Here is an 18250-nt window from a genome sequence, read left to right as displayed (position 1 = left end):
AATGCAGACTCTGCGTCTAATCCTAACCACTGTTTGCCATATGGAAATAAGGAAAGCCCATGTTTCAAATATTAGAGTTTTTAAATAAAGTAATGAAAAGTAATGGAAAATGCCCGACGTTACTAAATTAATACACCAAAGAGGGAAAATAACAATATGAATTATCAATTTTTATTAAAAGATTAAATAAAAGGGGAATAACTTGCTTATTTAAATATTTAACCCTTCTGTTTCCTTGTCTGTTTTTAAAAATACATTGCATTAATAACTGAAGTCTTAATGCCTTATCTTGTATAAAATAAGTAACTTACAATTAAACAAATGGTGCCATTTGTTTAATTGTAAGTTTGTCCTGTATGTCATGTATGTTGTCCTGTGATGTACGTTGTGTGTGTCACATTACTTTTTTTGATTGTTTTTATTTTGTTGCAACAAAAGTCAATGTTATGCATTTTTTAAACAGAAGTAGTGCTACACTATTTTAATATTATGGTTGGGATATAAACATAATATTAACATGAATTATTATTTTTTGCAAAGTTCAAAAAGGTCTCAGTTATAAATATATGGACATAAATTTCTGCCTTAATAAATAATGCAATTGCACCCACAAATCTCTTTTATGAATCACGTTTTTTGGTTTTTTTTTGTTTTTTTTTTAATTTAAAGAAAAAATGCAAAGGGAAACCTCCACATTAAGGTAAAGGTAATATTAACAAAATGTCAATTTCTTGTTTGGGTTTCTTGTTTGCACTTTTAAATATAGTTATAAAAATGTTTGTTTAAAAATAACAGTTTATGCCTAAAGCTAACCAAACAATTTCAACAGGTTTCCACCTTTGTCTCCCAAACACAAGTGTCATGAAAGTTTAATAGCCTGCAGGTATTTGCATAGATTTGTATTTAAAATTCATTTTGGTTTAATTTTTATTCTTTTTTATGTTATGTTAAAGGAAAGTAGTGTTTATTAAAGTTTGTGCTTCTAAACAGTTAGCAGAAGTGGAAATGGTAGCATAAGCAAATTAACTCTAAAAAGCTTGGGTAAAAATTCTGTTACTAACTCTTTTGCTAAAACAGAGTGCTCAGCAGGGGAAAGCAATGCAACTTCTCCTAGAAGATTGTGAGCATCTATTTTAGCAGTTAAACCTAATGCACCTCAAGTGAAAATGAACGTCTGTACAACAATTGCAAAAGTATAGCTTGTGTTATAAAACAGTTGGTCCCTATTACATTGTAAATAAAGTTAATTTGTGTATTAAATTTGGGTTACTGAAAACAAGAGAAATGTAAACAAACAAGCAAAACTTTATGATGTTAACTAATTTAAGTTGTTTAAGGTTGCATTCCACAGGCCAGAACCACCAGAAGATATCACACCCTAAAGCCACCAGAAGATATCAGAACACAGGGAAGAAAACCCCAAGCATCAAGAAAATAAAAATGAAGTGCTTTATAAATAACAGACTGGTCAAGTACACAGTCTACCACATATGGACAATTAAGTAGGCAATCAGCTAGCTGGACCACATCTGACTGTCATTTAAACTGCATATTAAGCAAAGTGGATTTATGTGCCAGTGACTTTAAATCTTTAGCACGGAAATATGGAGGAATTTGGCTACTGTGTAAAAGCAACTATTATTGCAGTATTACTGTATTCTTGCTGTATACCATTCACAGTGTGCATAACATTGCTAAACTGTTTCACCAACACACAGGTAAAAATTAACAAACTAATGGCAGCAAACAACAAGGTAAGGAAAAAACAAATTGGTAAAGAAATTAAGTTTTATAGTAACTACAAATTGTGTAAACAAATCCCCTGTTCATACTAGTCACAATTGGGGGGGGGGCAGTGACACTGCATCCTAACTGAAGCACGTTATTCAAAACAATCTTGTTCATTGTCTGGGTACTAATACTAACGCCTGACACAGCGATATTTGATAAATTGGCTACTACCCATTCAGTAGGTTAGCTGGAAGGCAGCATCTATAAGAAAAAACTGCATCGATGTCAACTCCTGGTGTGTCACAGAGCAATGCAACCAATGGAACAGAGAAACTAGCCGTTCCTGTTTTTTGCGCAGCGAAGCTTACAAGAGGGTGACAACCAGCGCGTGCTTGGGGCGGCATGCCGTGGGGGGTGCTCCGCCGGTCAGCGGGAGGGCGGCAGGCGGCTCCGGTGGACCTCCCGCAGGCGTGCCTGCGGATGCTCCACCGGAGCCGCAGGACCAGCGGACCCTCCACAGGCACGTCTGCAGGAGGTCCACCAGAGCCGCAGGACCGGTGACCGCCAGAGCGCCCCCCGTGGAGTGCCGCCGTGCTTGGGGCGGCGAAATTGCTAGAGCCGCCCCTGCCTGTAACATGGATGGACAGTACTGTATAATAACTAATTACAATAAATTTATATATAAAGGCCTCATTTGTAATGTCACTACTCAAAATTTTGGTTTTACTTCTCATATTCATAGCACTGTAATAATGCCTATCCCAATATTTCAAAATACTCAGCCTACTAATAATGATACAGGTGGTAACTGTAATTACCCTAATAGGAGCGTGTTGCTACATAGCAAAGTAAAAAGGCCAGACTACAAGCCCAGATTGGAAAAGGATTGTTATGCTTGAATATGAGGTAGGGTGACTGTTGTTAGAGTGCTACCGGTGTGGTGCTCTGCTTTCTCCTTGTTGATATCACTCGGCTGCGTGCGTGTGTTCCCTCTGTGTGCTGCCCCAGTTCTGCAGATAGCTGACACAGCAGACCCGAAGAGAACCCCCAATGACCACAGAGTCTAGTAAGGTACGAAGGCACGTCGACCAGGTTTATTGCCGTATTGGACACAATAATAGTTCCCTGTAGGTTTTTGAGCCTAACTCAGGGCATACTACGAATATGCGCCCACGGTCAATGGACTCGGCTCAGTCAGTGGCGGGACTTTCCACTCCCCCCCATCCCTTTCCTTGCACATTTCCTTTTGCCCCTGTCATTGGGATGATACATCACTCCTGACGTATGTCATTGAGATGGGCCAGCCTGTTCTTTGTTATCTGTGTGGAATGTGCAAGTATGTGAATGTTCTGATATCTAGTGTTCAGTACCTTTTAGGTACGTATCTTCTTGTAGCATCAGCCCTTTCCTTGCCAGCTTCTGTGAGCAGGGCCTGCCTCTGGCTCACAGCTTAACTTTGCTTTATGTTAGCAAAGTCTTGACCATTACTTTAGTTCAGGCCTCAGGCCTCATATCGGGCCTCTGATACCAAGGTTTATATCATAGGGCCTCCTCTTACTACACATCACTCCTGACGTAAACCAACTATAAAATTAAACCAAAATAAATTTTAAATACACATACATGCAAATACTTTGAGGGTATTTGAGGGTATACTGTCATGATGTTCTATTATGTTTGGGAGCCAAAGGTGGAAACCTGTTGAAAATGTTTGGTTAGCTTTATGCATAAATTGTTATTTTAAAACATTTTGGTTATGACATTCTTATAACTATATTTAAAAGTGCAAACAAGTTTATAAAAAGCCCAAACAAGAAATTGACATTTTGTTAATATTATCTTTACCTTGGTGAATGTGCCCTTTGATAATGTGGTTACCAGCCTCTTATCACTGTTTGCAAAGCAGCCTCACCCTATGCCAGCTGATAACTACCTGCCACAGGCATTTTTCCCCCACACTTTCTATTTCATTTCATAACTGCTCTTTGCCTCTTAGCCAAGTCTAAAAATAAAGGATTTAATAGACTTAAGATAAAAGACTAAAAGGACTACATTAATACAGCCTGGCCAAACTGCAGAACATGGGTTCAGGTGGGAGATTTTCATAAGTCTCAGAGGAGCTGCAAACAGTAATATACTAAGTACAAGGGGTGTAATTAGAAGTGGGATTAAAATTAAAAGGAAAATTTAAGATGGGTTTTAGGAAAAATGGCCTCATTGGCTAAGGAACAAACTCCTCAAGAAAGAAGGAATGAACATCTCATCATTTGGAATCTCTGAACTGAGAGTGCAGAATGTATTGCAGGACACAATGTAGTTTTGGCTCCATTGCAATCAGACGGTGGAGCACGGCTGCTTCTTTTCCTCCAGATTCTGTTTACCAGTCCGTTCTGCAGTGCAGCCTCTAGGACAGTGTTTCCAAGACTGTGTGGCTGCCTCTCCATGAGAGCAAGGATACTGCAACAAGATGTAGGAAAGGTACCACCCACCCACTCCTACCATCAATGTTTTGCTCCACTGCCAGTGCTGTGCCCATATCCTCTTCTAAGGGCTAGTCTATACTTACCAGCCGGGTCGACGCGGTGAGTTCGACTTCTCGGAGTTCGAACTATCGCGTCTAATCTGGACGCGATAGTTCGAACTCCGGAAGCGCCGTGGTCGACTCCGGTACTCCACCACTGCAAAAGGCGGTGGCGGAGTCGACCTTGGAGCTGCGGACTTCGATTCCGCAGCGTCTGGACGGGTGAGTAGTTCGAACTAGGATACTTTGAATTCAGCTACGCTATTCACGTAGCTGAACTTGCGTACCCTAGTTCGACCCCCGCCCTTAGTGTAGACCTGCCCTAAGACAGAGCTGCTGTAACATACTAGCTGATCCCTATTGCAGCTGGGGCTTTGCCAGACATCTAGCAGGATGGCAGCAAGAAGGTCTGGAGAAATGGATGGCTCTTCATGAAATATTAAATCCATGGTCACTGGTGGAGAAGCCCCTGCAAGCGTACGTCAATGGGGTAGCTGCCAGTCTGGGGTTAGGGAGCCTGAGGGTAGGGAAGGAACCCCACTACTCCCCCTGGAGCCTGCAGCTGGGGATGGGATGTTGAGCGCTAGGCCCTGCTTTTTGAGGGAGGTTCCCAGGAGCACAGGGAACCCCAGCCCAGTGGGACAGGGTCCTGCCCATGAGAAGCAAAGCTGGGTGGGGAGTGCTCAGTGCCACAGCAGTGCCTTGTCATCCCTGCTGCCCCCAAGGCAAGGGGGCGCTGTGGAGCCAGGGGGAGGCACAGGGTAGGGGGCAGTTTCCAGCGCAGCCCCCGGGGAACCAGGGGGAGCTGGAGTCGGGGGAGAGGGGTCGAGGATGCAGCCAGGAGGCGCTGGAGGCAGGACAGCAATAGGGGTGCAGTTCCCGCAGATGTCCAGAGGGGGCGCTGCCGTGCAACAGGCTCCGCAAGGCCTTGTGCGTGACGGGCGGTGGCTGTGCAGCGCACGCGCTCTTCCCCTTTCTCCTCCGTGGCTGATGCAATTCTCCGGTAGGGTGCGGGCGGTATCTCCAGCAGGCAGCAGCTCGGGTGGGTGGGGGGTTGTAGTCCAGCGAGGAACCAATCATAGGCTGGGGGCGGTGACGCAGTTGCCAGGATGTTGCGAAGCGGCCCTGCCCACTCCTCCCTGAGCCCTGTCAGGTCAATGGGAGTTGGCCGCGGGCGCGCGCTCGCGGAGTGTGGGTCTCGCGCCGGGTGGGCGGTTTAACCGTTGCTCTCGCGGCTCCGACGCCATTTTGTTCTCGCTACTTCAGGCCGGGCAGCCGGCCGGGCCGGGCTCCATGGTGCCGTCGCTGGCCTGAGGGGACTGCTGGCCCGCCGCACTATGGAGCCCTGCCTGAGAGGAGACCGCGACGCCGCTAGGAGATCCCGAGCTTCCGCAGGCAGCAGCTGGATTCCGGTGCCGGAGAAGCGGCCGGGCCGCGGGGAGCGCTGAGGAGCTCCGCTATGGAGCCGAGGAAGCGGGAGCAGGCGAGCCCCGGGCTCGGCCAGGCTAGCTCCTGGTTAGGACTCACCTGGCTGAAGCTCGGCCCCTGTCCCCCGGCTCCCGCCGTGGCGGCCCAGCCCCAGCTTAGCGCCCCCTTCTCCTGGCTGCGGCTCGTCTCGCAGCTGCTTTCCCCACTGCCCGGTCTCCTCCACCGGCTGCTGCCCGGGCAGGGGCTGAGCAGCGCCCTGTGCCCGGCGGCGGGGGAGCCTCCCGCGGGGGGATCTCAGGCCGCGCCTCTTCTGCTGCTCTCCGAGGCCGCCGCTTCACTGAGTTGGGCCGACGGGGAGCTGCGCTGGCCGGACAACGCCCCGGAGATGCGCCGGAAGAGCAGCCTGGAGCCTGCCCAGCCGCTGTGGGGAGCTGGGCTGGTGCGGACCGGCCTGGCCCCGCTCAGTGTCCGGCAAGTGGACCTGGTCTCCTACGTGCTGGGCCCCGGCGGCAGTCCGGGGTCCGGCTACGGCCAAGCCTGCTGCACCGACAAGAGCCACCTGCCCCAGCCCTTGAGCACCGAGCTCCCCGCGGACGGCTGGCGGGGACCCCCATCCCGGGAGGGGCTCCCGGAAATCCAGCACCTCCGCACCAAGCGCCTGGAGTTCCTCCAGCAGCAACAGCTGGCGACTAATTGCTTGCCCGTGCCTGAACCGGACCACGGCTACCACAGCCTGGAGGAGGAACAGCAGCACAGGGGTAACAACCAAGAGGATCTAAAGCAGAAGTGTGATGCCTGGGAGCTGAGATGCCCCGAGGAACTGCCTGAGCACAGCATAGTGGGGCAAGCTGGAGAGAGCCCCCTAGAACAGGAAGTATGGAGTCCTGAGGAGGAGGCAGCTGAGGAAGAGACCCTCTCGGAAGAGGATGAAGATGAGGATTCTGATATCGAGCAAGACCTGCCAGTGTCATCCAGGCCTGCCTGCGCTAACAAACTGATAGACTACATTATCAGGGGCAGTTCCAGTGGAGAGGAAAGTTCAGAGGGTGAGGAAGACTGGGATGGGGATGATGATGATGGGTTTGATAGCGAGGGGTCCCTCTCAGATTCAGACTCTACTAGCCAGGATAGTGAGAGCCAGCACCTCTGGAACTCCTTCTGCAGTTTGGATCCTTATAACCCTCAGAACTTTACAGCTGCCATTCGAACTGCTGTTAATAATTCAGAGAAAGATTTGTCTGGTGAGTCATATGTAGAGGAGGATTCTTCATGGGCCGAAAGCCTTCCTGGCTCTCCTGCCCTCAGCTCTGAAGAGGATGAGGAATGGGAGTGTAATAGTGCAGATGAGGAAGATAATTTGGAACTTTGGAACTCATTCTGTAACTCAGATGATCCCTATAACCCTTTCAATTTCAAGGCACCCTTTCAAACTGCAAAAAAGAAAGGGAAGCAGGACTTAGAAGGAGCATCAGGGCTGTGTCTGGTCAGCTCTCAGAGCAATCTCTTATTCACCTGTCAGGTGCAGCTGCTGGAGAACCATAACTGTGGGGTCACAGATATTGTGCAGCATGGCATTCTTTTTGGAGAGAAACATACAAATACCAAGAGAAAAAAGGTATATTTCATGTTAGTTCATGTACTTATGTACTGGTATTGTGGTACAGTTGAACTTAGAGTTATGAACACCTCTGGAGTGGAGGTTATTCATAACTCTGAAAAGTTCATACCTATGAACAAAATGTTATTCTTTTAAAAGTTTACATCTGAGCATTGACTTAATACAGCTTTGAAACTTTACTATGCAGAAGAAAAATGCTGCTTTTAAACATCTTAATTTAAATGAAACAAGCACAGAGAGTTTCCTTACCTTGTTAAATCTTTTTTAAACTTTCCCTTTATTTTGTTACTATCTTCTGTTTAACACAGTACTGTACTGTATATGCTTTTTTGGTCTCTGCTGCTGCCTGATTGTGTACTTCTGGTTCCAAATGAGATGTGTGGTTGAGCAATCAGTTGATGTTCGTAACTTAGGTTCTGCTTTAGTGCCTAGGCACTTAACTCAGGATCAGGGGTCCATTGCTTAGAACAAAAAGTGAAAACATAAGGAAGTATTCTGGAAGTTAGTGGTGGCAACTTTTACCCATAGCAAGAGATGGTCACTCCCGCAACAAGCTTAAAAGCTAATTGTTCAATTAATATTTGAGTGTACATCAAGTTTTTGATAAAATGGCAAACAGTGATGTGTTATGATGTGAGTTAACAAACTTTTGTTTCCATAATCCTCTGAGTTCTGGAATTTCACTTTCATTTTAAAGCAGGATTTCCTTGCACTTTTTGGGTTCTGACCCTGTCTACTGTTTTTGTTTTTCTTCTGACAGCATCTGGAAGCATTAAGGATTTAGTAAAAATTCCTTGTTTTCTTTTAATCTTTCCTTACCAAAAAAATTAATGTGACATACAAATGTTTGTATTTGTGTCAGGCCCATATTTCCATTTTATAAATTACCCAGAAATGATCTCTTCAGATTGTAGCCAAGTAAGTTTATTAAACTAGTTTGTGTAATAGCACATGGTCGTTTTAATCGTACTTCTAGTGCAATGGGAGGAAACTCTTTAATACTATAGTATCTTAACACTTGGTAACAGAAGTCAAGAACTTGGTTCTTATAGACACTTTGAAAACAGTCTTTTTTAAAAAATGCATAATAACACTTCTGTTGAGTTTAAACAATTCTTATTAGTCAGATTGAAGTATTCTCTATAGTAATCCAAGGAATTAGTTAAAATATTTTAACACTATAGTTCTAAATATAAATAGGCAAGTATGGAGATCTGTGTATTGGTTCACAGGTTTTGTTACCAAGTCTCTGAGGAGTTGGCTTGCTGGATTGAAATTGATCTTGTGTACTAGGATTTAGCTTATATAGCTGTCTAAAAAAGTTAACTATTACTTTTAGGCTACTATAAATTGAGTCCCTTTACAAGCATATTGTAAGACAGTGTCAAATTTTGCAAACCCCATGTAAGGGTTTGTAAGATTGAGTTCCATGATACTGTAACAGCTTATCAAAATAGCCTGGCTTGGGGACAGTCTGGGGAAAAAAAAAAAGCTTCATGAATAGGCCAGTTTCCCAGTCTTTCACCTGACATTCCAAGTACCCTTTCTTCCAGACATGATCTGATAACATTGTGATTTGAAGTAGTTTGCCAGCTTTTCCTTATAGGAGAAAGGAGAGCATTTCCCTTTTGAGCACCTCCCTGAGGGTTTGACTAGCAAGAACTACATCTCAATCTTCTCTCCCTTGCCATCTTATGATGGTTGTGCTTTTAACCTCTGCTAGGTCAGGGAGTGGCATTTTGTACTTCCTGACTCACCTAGCATCAAGTGCTACTGCTTGACTGATTTATTTTAGTTTGTTTTTAACATCTCTACTTTAAAATCTTTATTTTCGAAATTATATTTCTATTCCTGGGTTTCTTTCCTCTGACAATAGCAGAATTTTTGCAACAGCAGACTTGCTGGGAGATGGGAGCTTAAGGTTGATAGTTTTCTTTGGATGCTGTTGACCCCACCCCTTCCTGCTACTGGGATGGACTATAAAAACTATGGCTGTTTGAGCCTAAAACTATATGTATATCTGTTAGCCTTTACCATGATTATGGGAATTTAGCATTTCAGCTATTTAACAGAAAGTAGCTTGACCTATGTCCCATTCTAGCATACTTTTGAAGATGAAGTGAAGAATCAATGGCTCTATAGCACCTAACTGTGCTCTCTGATCAGATTGAGTCCTATTCCTTTAGAAGAGTAGAGCCATCTAGATCAGCGTTCTCATTTTCTGAGCCATAGCTCAGAGGTGAGTTTGAAAGAGCCCCTAATGGTATGTCAACACTCAAACAAAAGACCCAAGGCAGGGCTGTGGCTGACTCTGGCTTGGTGGGGTCATCTCAGGTCCCAAAGCTCTGGCTCTTGTCTGAGCCTGAACACTTACATAGCAATTTGACAGTCCCCGAGCATGAGCCTGAGTCAGCTGACCTGGGGCAGGCACTGGTGAATTGCTGTGTAGGTGAACTTCCCTACAGTCACTTGGGGTACATGTGTGTATGTCAGTAGTCCAGCTCTCTTAGTATTTCACTGTAAAGTCCCACTTCATCATTTGAAACTCTTCAAATTAAGTATAACTACGTTTATAAAAAATTAGCTGAGTTGCAGCAACAAATTAACATTAAAAATTTAAAATGCAAATTTAACACTGAATAGCTTTTAATTCTGTTTTGTGGAAACAGTGAAGACATGAGACTGAAAAAAGATTCTAGAAAGTGACTTGTTTTAGAAGCAACCATTTGGTGCGAAGTGCACTTCATGTAATGTTGAAAGTATACATAACACTCTATAATGGACAATATGTTAGACAAAGATCGGAATCCCTCACCTGAAGGGTTTAGTTTTAAAAAGTATGCATGTATACTACATAGCACATACACACACACACACAAAGTGGCTAGTGGAATTTGCTACTATATGAAAACATTCCAGCTGCAACTTGTAGTTTGATGTCAGTATAATTATGTGCAAACTAACTCCAAGTAGATATTTACTTTCTGTTCTTGGATTATACTTATTTTTATGGCTTTGTGTAGGCATTCTAAAGAGCCACTTGGTGCACTTATATAAAGGTTCATATACTTATTCTTTTATCTTCAAGATCTTGCTGCATGTCAGATGAAGGCTTTTAAAAACATTTTATTGGAGTGCATGAAATTTGCATTTTTAGGAACACCTTACCTATTTCACTTGTTTGCAGTAGTAATTTAGATACAATAATTTTCAAATAATTTTCAAACCCTTTGTGTAGTCCATCCTAGTAACACAGTGAATGAACAATGATCTGTATGCAATATCTAGTTTGATATTACAAAAGTTGGTAATTGTACCCAAGGGGGTGTGGTAGACTGATGTAAAGGGGATGAAATTAGTAGGCCACAAAGGTACAGGCTGATGTAACTATCCAGTTTATTTGAAAGCAGATATTTAATTAGATGTGGCTGATCTGTTACCCAAAGATTGCTTAAAAGTGACAGAGGGTTTCTTAGTCAAGACTGTATTGTGCAAATCACCTTGAATAATTCAACAGGAAAACACAGGGTATCTATTATTAACACACTATGTTAATTAACTAAGGACTTGACTTCCAATGGGGAATTAAAGCTAAAACGGAGTTTCTGGAATAGTTTTAAGACTGACACTTTTGGATCAGTCCTTGTATGATCCCTTTGATAAATAGCCCAGTAGGTCACTACATAGACGCTTTATCTTACTCTCTGCCAGTGCTCAAAGTGCACACAGGTGTGGGGTGAGTGTGGCAGCAGTAACTGAAACCTCCTGGAAATTCTGGATAGAGTAGGCTTGAGGAAGTGTAAAACTAAGGCCTTGTGCACACTGGGGATTTTCACTTTTGGCACCACCAGAGTAATGCCTAGTGTAAGGCTAAGCTGCAGCCTGCACCAGTGTGCTTTATTCCTGTTTCAATCAGGGATAAGCTACACTAGTGCATATAGCCTCTTTGCCTGTTTGAATTGGGATAACTCCCTAGTGTAGCTATGCTGGTGGCTGGCACTGATGGCTCTTCCTGGTATAAAGTATGTAATTTTAAGAGGTACAAAAATTATTCTAGGCAATTTCTGCATTTACATTACTTTAACCTGCAACGGGCAAAAGACTGGATGATTTTGAGATTGCAAATGAAGTGCTTCTTGGCTGAGTGGCTAGCTTTTAAGAAAATGTTAAGCAAGTTTATACAGCTTAAGTTAAACGTCTCCTTTAAAATGTTAAGGAAATTCTAATAGACTCACATTGCCCCACTCTTGTGGTTTTATTTGAATGCAGAATCCATTTGTACTGGAAATGCCTTTGTCTAGATGTTGGCACCAAAGTTTGTGCCTTTTTGTTAAGTTATAGAAGCTCTTTTCCATCTGAAGGTTTCCATAATAGCTATGTCAGTCAAACATTTTGGGGGGACGAAAGGGGAGGAGAGAGATGCAAAGAACAGCTTCTCAGTGAGAATGTTTTGCAGAATATACAGTGCTGCAGTGACACAGCTACAGCGCCTAGAGCTTCTCCCATTGGCATAGGTACTGCACCTGCCTGAGAGGCGGTAACTATGTCCATGGGAGAAGCCCTTCCATTGATGTAGCATTGTCTACATCTGGAGTTAGGTCGGTGTAACTGTTTCACTTGGGGATGTGGATTTGCAACACCTGAGTGATGTAGTTATACTGACATAAGTTTGTAGTGTAGACCAGGGCTAATTGTCCAAAGTGAAGTGTTTCCAAGAAACTGGAATTAATACACTTGTTCTGAACATTGCTATGGGATCTGTAATGACAAATAGTCAGGGCTTCAGTTTTAATTGCATCTGAAACACTGAAGGTAGCAAAACTAAGAAGTACATAATTAGATACTGTATGTTGAGTTTAAAGTACAGTATGGCATTCACTTTAGCTTATAAGCCAACAACAGAAGGATAATACGTTAAATCTTTAAAATAGCATTAGGCTGGGTTATGAGCTAATATTGTGATTCCAAATATTTTGTTTCAATTTTAAATACAGTGAAAATATTGTTGTATAACCATTATGGAAGAAGATACTGCCTCTGTTTTAGTAGCATGCCTGCCAAATGTTTGATCATAGCTTTAAAGATATACTTATTTGCTGCATCATGAAGCTTAGGGTTGTGACATTTGAAAATACCATTACTGTAATTTCAAAACTCTGTACATGGTATTTAAATACACCTGCTGAATTCACTGTAAGTCCTAAATAACTGATCTGTGTTGTCTTAGCCATGCAGCTATAAGAGTGCCACTTCCTTAAATTTAAAAACTGTACGACATCCTCTTCTCCATATTGATGGTGGGGCTTCTTGTTTACACTGTAGTACCCGTGGAGTCTATTCAGAACGGTACACAACTTAAGTAAGCTTCAGGAACTAAGTTCTCCTGTTTTTACCTTTGTAAAGATAAACTAAAATACACCCATTTAAAAATAGGCATGTTACAACCTTGTGTTGTCGCAGTCAAATGTTAGTGCAAAGACCACACTGCACAAGTCAGTCAACATTGAATTATGTTTTCATTAAGTTTTTTGGGACAGTTTTTAGTTTAAGAGCCCTCATGGCAAAATATGGTAACAGTAACTGCAAATACTAATTAAGAATGAGATCACTTTGTGTAAATGATTGTCCAGTGCTTTAATACAGTGGTTGTCAACCAGGGGTCTGGAGCCCCCTGGGGTTCCACGAGCAGGTTTCAGAGGGCTCCGCCCAGTAGGGCCAGAATTAGACTTGCTGGGGCCAAGGGTAGAAAGCCGAAGCCCCACTGCAAGGAGATGAAGCCCAAACCTGAGCAACTTAGTTTCACGGGGCCCCGTGTGGAATGAGGTCCTGGGCAGTTGCCCTTCTTGCTACCCCCTAATGCTGGTCCTAGTTTTTATGTGCAGAAAAACAGTTGTGGCACACATGGACCGTGGAGTTTTGATAGGATGTTGAGGGGAGGGCCTCAGAAAAAGGTGGAGCACTCCTGCTTTAATAAATATCTTCTCTTTTATAGGTAACATTCCTTGAAGAAGTTACTGAGTATTATGTAAGCAGTGAAGAAGATCGGAAAGGACCCTGGGAAGAACTTGCACGGGATGGATGCAGGTTCCAGAAACGAATTCAAGAAACTGAAGATGCTATTGGATACTGCTTAACCATAGAGCATAGACAGAGGATATTTAATAGACTCCAGGAAATATACTATAAAATGCTTGATGTTTTCTAGCCCCCTAAATTTGGTAGCCCTGTTACCCTACTGTTCCTATAACAGGGAGCTAAGCATAACTTTAATACTGTTTCCAAATTTAATGTTCAGCCAATAAAATAGACCTAATTATGTCCAGATTTGATATGGAAACAAAAAATACCTTGGTCACTTGAAGAATAAGAGTGATATAAGTGTATTACTCTTAAAGTAGTTCGTATCTCAGCTGTTTAGGTAAAATCCAGCCCATAAATGCCTTTTGTACACACCATCCATCGCTACTACCAATTGGATGGTTTAGTGAGGTCCTCGGATCGGCCCTGCCAGGATCAGACATGGCCCTGGTGGAGTGCCGAGAAGATGGTTGAACTTGACTATCTAGGGGAAGTAAAAGTTGTAACAAGGTTTCCATAGGTGAACTTAATGAAGGATCATTAACGGGGTGCATGGGGAGAGACAGGACCGGTCTGGGCAACCAACCCTGGACCAGGGGGACAGAACTCAATGCAGGTGTGTGTCCCCTGAGGTCACACGGAGCTGGCTGGCGGGTGCCAGGCACCACTCCATGTGCCGTCCGTCACTGCCTGCCTACCTTGTAGGTTGGAAGTGGAGGGGGCACCCCAGAGGGATTGGAACAGTTTCTCTCACCCAGGAGCTAGGTGCCTAGTGCTCTCTGTGAGCTTCGCGGCCCAGGGAAGGCGGTGGTTCAAAGACTTGTGTGGCTTGCGGTGGGCCGTGGCCGCCCATGGGCGGGGCCGGGGAGGATGGAAGAGGGACTGCCAAGGAGGCAAGGATGTCTGAGGATGCCCATTCTACCCACCTCCATCCCCCTGATCCATGAGAAGTCCAGGGCGGAGAGGGGCTACCCTGCCTCCCTCTCTGCAGTGTCTCTGTGTGCCTCTGTCTGCCATATGTAGGAGAAGGGTGGCAATTAATTTGGAATTTTGCACTTTTGGAAAAAGAGTCTGAAATATTTATAGGGTTCAAAACCCAACGATTGCAGTTCTGATTTAAAGTTTGAATAGGTAGTTGAAGCAGTTCAGTTGTCTGTCTTTTTCCCAACTTCTGTAAAACAAATTTGTTATTTTGCCTAATTGTATTAGTTAACAGTGCTCTGTCTCAAGAATTCAGTTTTGTTTATCAGGTTTTTTCTTTGTTACATAACACCTTTGATTATGTATTTAAATATTTTGATCTAAAGCTGGATTTCAGGAGAGCTGAAAAAACTACCAGTGCTGCTACTCTTGTGTTTTCTAAATATAAAATTCTTGCCTGCTACTTATCAAAGCTAGTTGTGCAGTAGGTCCAGGTTCTTTCAGAATTCTGGAAAGCTCTGTTACCCTGATCTGTATATGCAAGATGTAGTACATGTACTGATGTTGAGGGTGACAGTCTGAGCCTAGGCTGTATCATGGGCAGTCAACTGCTGGTTATGCTTTAGTTTTCACTTTAACAGCTTATGGCATTTCACCCGCAAAGGACAGTGAAAAGTGGAATTCTACATCAGGTTTTTGGCCTTTTGAACCAACTCAACAAGCTCTAAAGCTACACCCAAGTACATACTTTCTTTACAGAAAACCAGTATTAATACCACCCTGCCTCAGCACTTTCACTTAACTGATAGTATAACACCATATACATGGAAGCTGACAGTTAAGATGTCTCTCATTGAAGAAAAATGCATTCTTTAGTTGCATTCTAAGTTTACTATTTCAACCAGAAGCTATTTATTGTTTTAAACTAGTAGTAACCTTCCTTTATTTGAATGAAGTTGAATATTGCTCAAAAAGACAGTAAGATATACTGTCTTCATGTAAAATTAAAGGTCTACTTTATTGTAGAGCTTGTCTGACAAACTTGAATGGCCAGAAAATTGGCTATACAAAAACTATACACCAACCATGGTTTGGGTTTTTTTAATCCCTGTTGAGCCAGCATGAATTGGATTGCCTTTTCCTGCAAATTGTCTTAAATTAGTGTGTTCCAGTGAAATCCTTTTGAATCCTCCCTTTTTTTGGCCATTTCAGCTTCTAGCAATTCAAGAAATGATCTCAGGTCAAATTAAAACCCAAAATTGGGTTATGTAAAAACTTACAAAACATAAAGCCGGTAGAACTGCTTCCATGATTTAAAAAAAAAATTCCAATGGTAACAACTCTTAAAACACCAGTTTCCCTTCAGTGCTTGCAAGCCAAACAGTGTGATAGTGAGAGGAAGGATGGTCTTGTGGTTAAAGCACATGAGATCCAGTTCTTTTCCCAGCTCTGCCAGTCTCCCTCTAGCTTCAGGCAAGTCACTTTTTGCCTTGATTTCTCTGAAAAATTAGGAATGCTCCCTTACCTCACAAGGGTTGTGTGAGGTTTTAATTAATTAGTGTTGTGAAATCATGTGAAAGCATAGGAATACAAATATTGACTCCCTGAAAGAACTAGAAAGGAGCTAAAGGGTGAAACTGACTAGTGGGTTTTCATTGTCCCTAATTAAGTAAAATTAGACTAAAATTCTAAGTTTTTAATATGTAAGGAATCTGCTTAATTTTTAACCTGACAGCATCTCAATCCTTTTCCATACATCTTCATCATAGCAATAAACATAGTTTTCATTGAGGTACATATCTACATAAGCACTTCAAACTAAATTGCTGTCCCCTTCAAAGTATCAGGTGCAAAAAGGAAAAAGGGATTCTGGCACTAAACTCTCAGTTGTAGAAATCCAATATAAAATCCCTAAACAAAAACAAACCAATTTTAGTCTTCTTTTCACTTTCCTTTCCCTACAACATATCTTAAAATGGTAATGAAGGATGTGGAAGGCTGTTTTTTGTATGTATAAGTGTTTAAAAGAACACCTGTTAATTTTAAACTTTAAATCAAAACTGTAATTATCAGATTTTATTTTTATATAATTTTAGAGAGGTGAAGTTAGAAGCCCGACAACCTTCTAAATTGGCTTTATACAGATTTTAATTGATTTGATTGTATCCAATTTGTTGGGTTTTTATATCTGTTATATTTCTGTATATAATAAAATTATTCAGAACTAATTTGTAAATTGAAATAAAGATATTTGCAAGATAGTGCCAAGTTTTGTCTTTGAAGGATATTACATGAGGTATGTGGGGTGAAACTGCAAACCAGACTCTGCTAAATGTCTATATGTAACTTGTACCCTTGTTACAGACAGTAGCTGTGGTCCAGTAAAAACTATGAACGTGTATAGAATTTTTATGTGCAGCTGTTGTAAAGGAGAAATACAGTGCTTTGTTTTCCTTTAACAAGCTTATTTTATTTGATATGTGAGCAGTTTTATGCTGTTATTTCTTAAACTAAGCTGCTATGGGCTTGATCAGAGGTTGGAGAGATCTTAGGGAAAACAAAGTGATGTGAAAATGGCATTGGTGATTCAGAAGTTGGCATTCTTCACTGACTCAATAACTCTGTGGTGGTAAGGGATCCTCTATAGCTGAAATGTCTAGCTTCTGGGCAAAATATAAAGTTTAGGGTCCAGGCTACATGCAATCAAGATCTTGTGTCCCTTTTTGGAACAGTAGGGCTTTAATCTTGATCAGATTTCCATTTGGATAATACATTTTGTCTGCTGAAATTCCCCTTGTAATTGACACTGGATGTAGTATACTTGTATGCTATAGTCAGTATAGATACTTCCCTCTCAAGATATGTAGTGTTATGCTGTTAAGTAGCTGTTGTGTTTTTAATAGTGGAGTGAATCCATATAGATTAAAGTATTTTGGGATTGTCATTTTAAAAAAAAAAACCAACTTGCTCTCCCCCCTCCATTGGAATTTATTATTTGAGACTTGTTTTGTTTCATGAGCTAAATGTCTAATGCTTTAAATTAGAATCGCTTCTAATGTTTTCCATGTGTTGCTTTCTGGCATCACTGCCTTAAGTTGTTCATTTTCTTACTTCTGTATGTGTTTCACCAGCTGTAATAGACGAGGAATGTGTGGTGATTGGTACAGAACAGCAGGCACACAGATCCAGAGGGTGGCTAGGTGCAATGGAGACCTAATCCATGGTACTACCAGCCCATGTCACTGATTTCTTTTCCCCTTCCAAATGATGGTGTATCCATTTTATGCAAACATGCTCATGAGTCCAAGTTTCTTATAGATCAAGGGAAAATACTTTGTTACACATAAAATGGGAGCCAGTTGACAATGTTATGAAAATGTTTGGTTTTTTTGTGGGGGAGGGGGCATGATGCACCACAATGAAATGCTATATTCAAATATACAATGTTTTTTAGATAAGTGTTCATGAAGGTGGCAGTGCAAAAATCACAGTTGTGTACAATTGCAGTTTTCTTAAAAGGACAACAGGTCACTGTTGGCAGCAGAATAGAATATGTAAAATCAGGTGATGCAGCTACTGTGTAAATCATGCATCAGATTTGGGACTTCTACTATTTAGTGAATGAAAGCTTTACTTAAGTCAATTGAATTAAGAGATTCCCATCTTGAATATAGACTGCACAATTGGTCACTATAGCATAGGAAGGATCTAATTGTTTTAAAGAAGCAACAGCATAGAATGCTAAAGATTGTAGGTCTGAAAAATTTGCTGTGAGGAATGGTTTAAAACAATTGTTGGGTTTATGCTCCTTAGTAAAATAAATTATCTAAAGGATTTTATGACTGATTCCAACGTTTGTATTAAAGGCTTCAAATAACTACCATTTTTGCATTTTCTCCCATAAAGAGGGAAGTGAGCCCTCACTGCTTCAAGCAAAGAGTAATAATATTCAT

At 42.1% G+C, this 18250-nt stretch overlaps 1 protein-coding gene across 1 annotated transcript; it reads left to right on the top strand.

The window, feature by feature from the left end:
* The first annotated feature begins 5458 nt into the window (after window positions 1-5458).
* PPP1R15B (protein phosphatase 1 regulatory subunit 15B) lies at window positions 5459-16558 on the top strand. The gene is made up of 2 exons (XM_045015527.1): window positions 5459-7295; window positions 13291-16558. The coding sequence occupies exons 1-2, from the start codon at window positions 5712-5714 to the stop codon at window positions 13501-13503; spliced, it is 1797 nt and encodes a 598-aa protein (XP_044871462.1). The 5' UTR covers window positions 5459-5711; the 3' UTR covers window positions 13504-16558.
* Window positions 16559-18250: the final 1692 nt, after the last annotated feature.

The sequence above is a fragment of the Mauremys mutica genome, chromosome 4, assembly GCF_020497125.1.
Source record: "Mauremys mutica isolate MM-2020 ecotype Southern chromosome 4, ASM2049712v1, whole genome shotgun sequence".
NCBI classification, from domain to species: domain Eukaryota; kingdom Metazoa; phylum Chordata; order Testudines; family Geoemydidae; genus Mauremys; species Mauremys mutica.
This window is presented reverse-complemented; position numbering and strand designations above follow the sequence as displayed.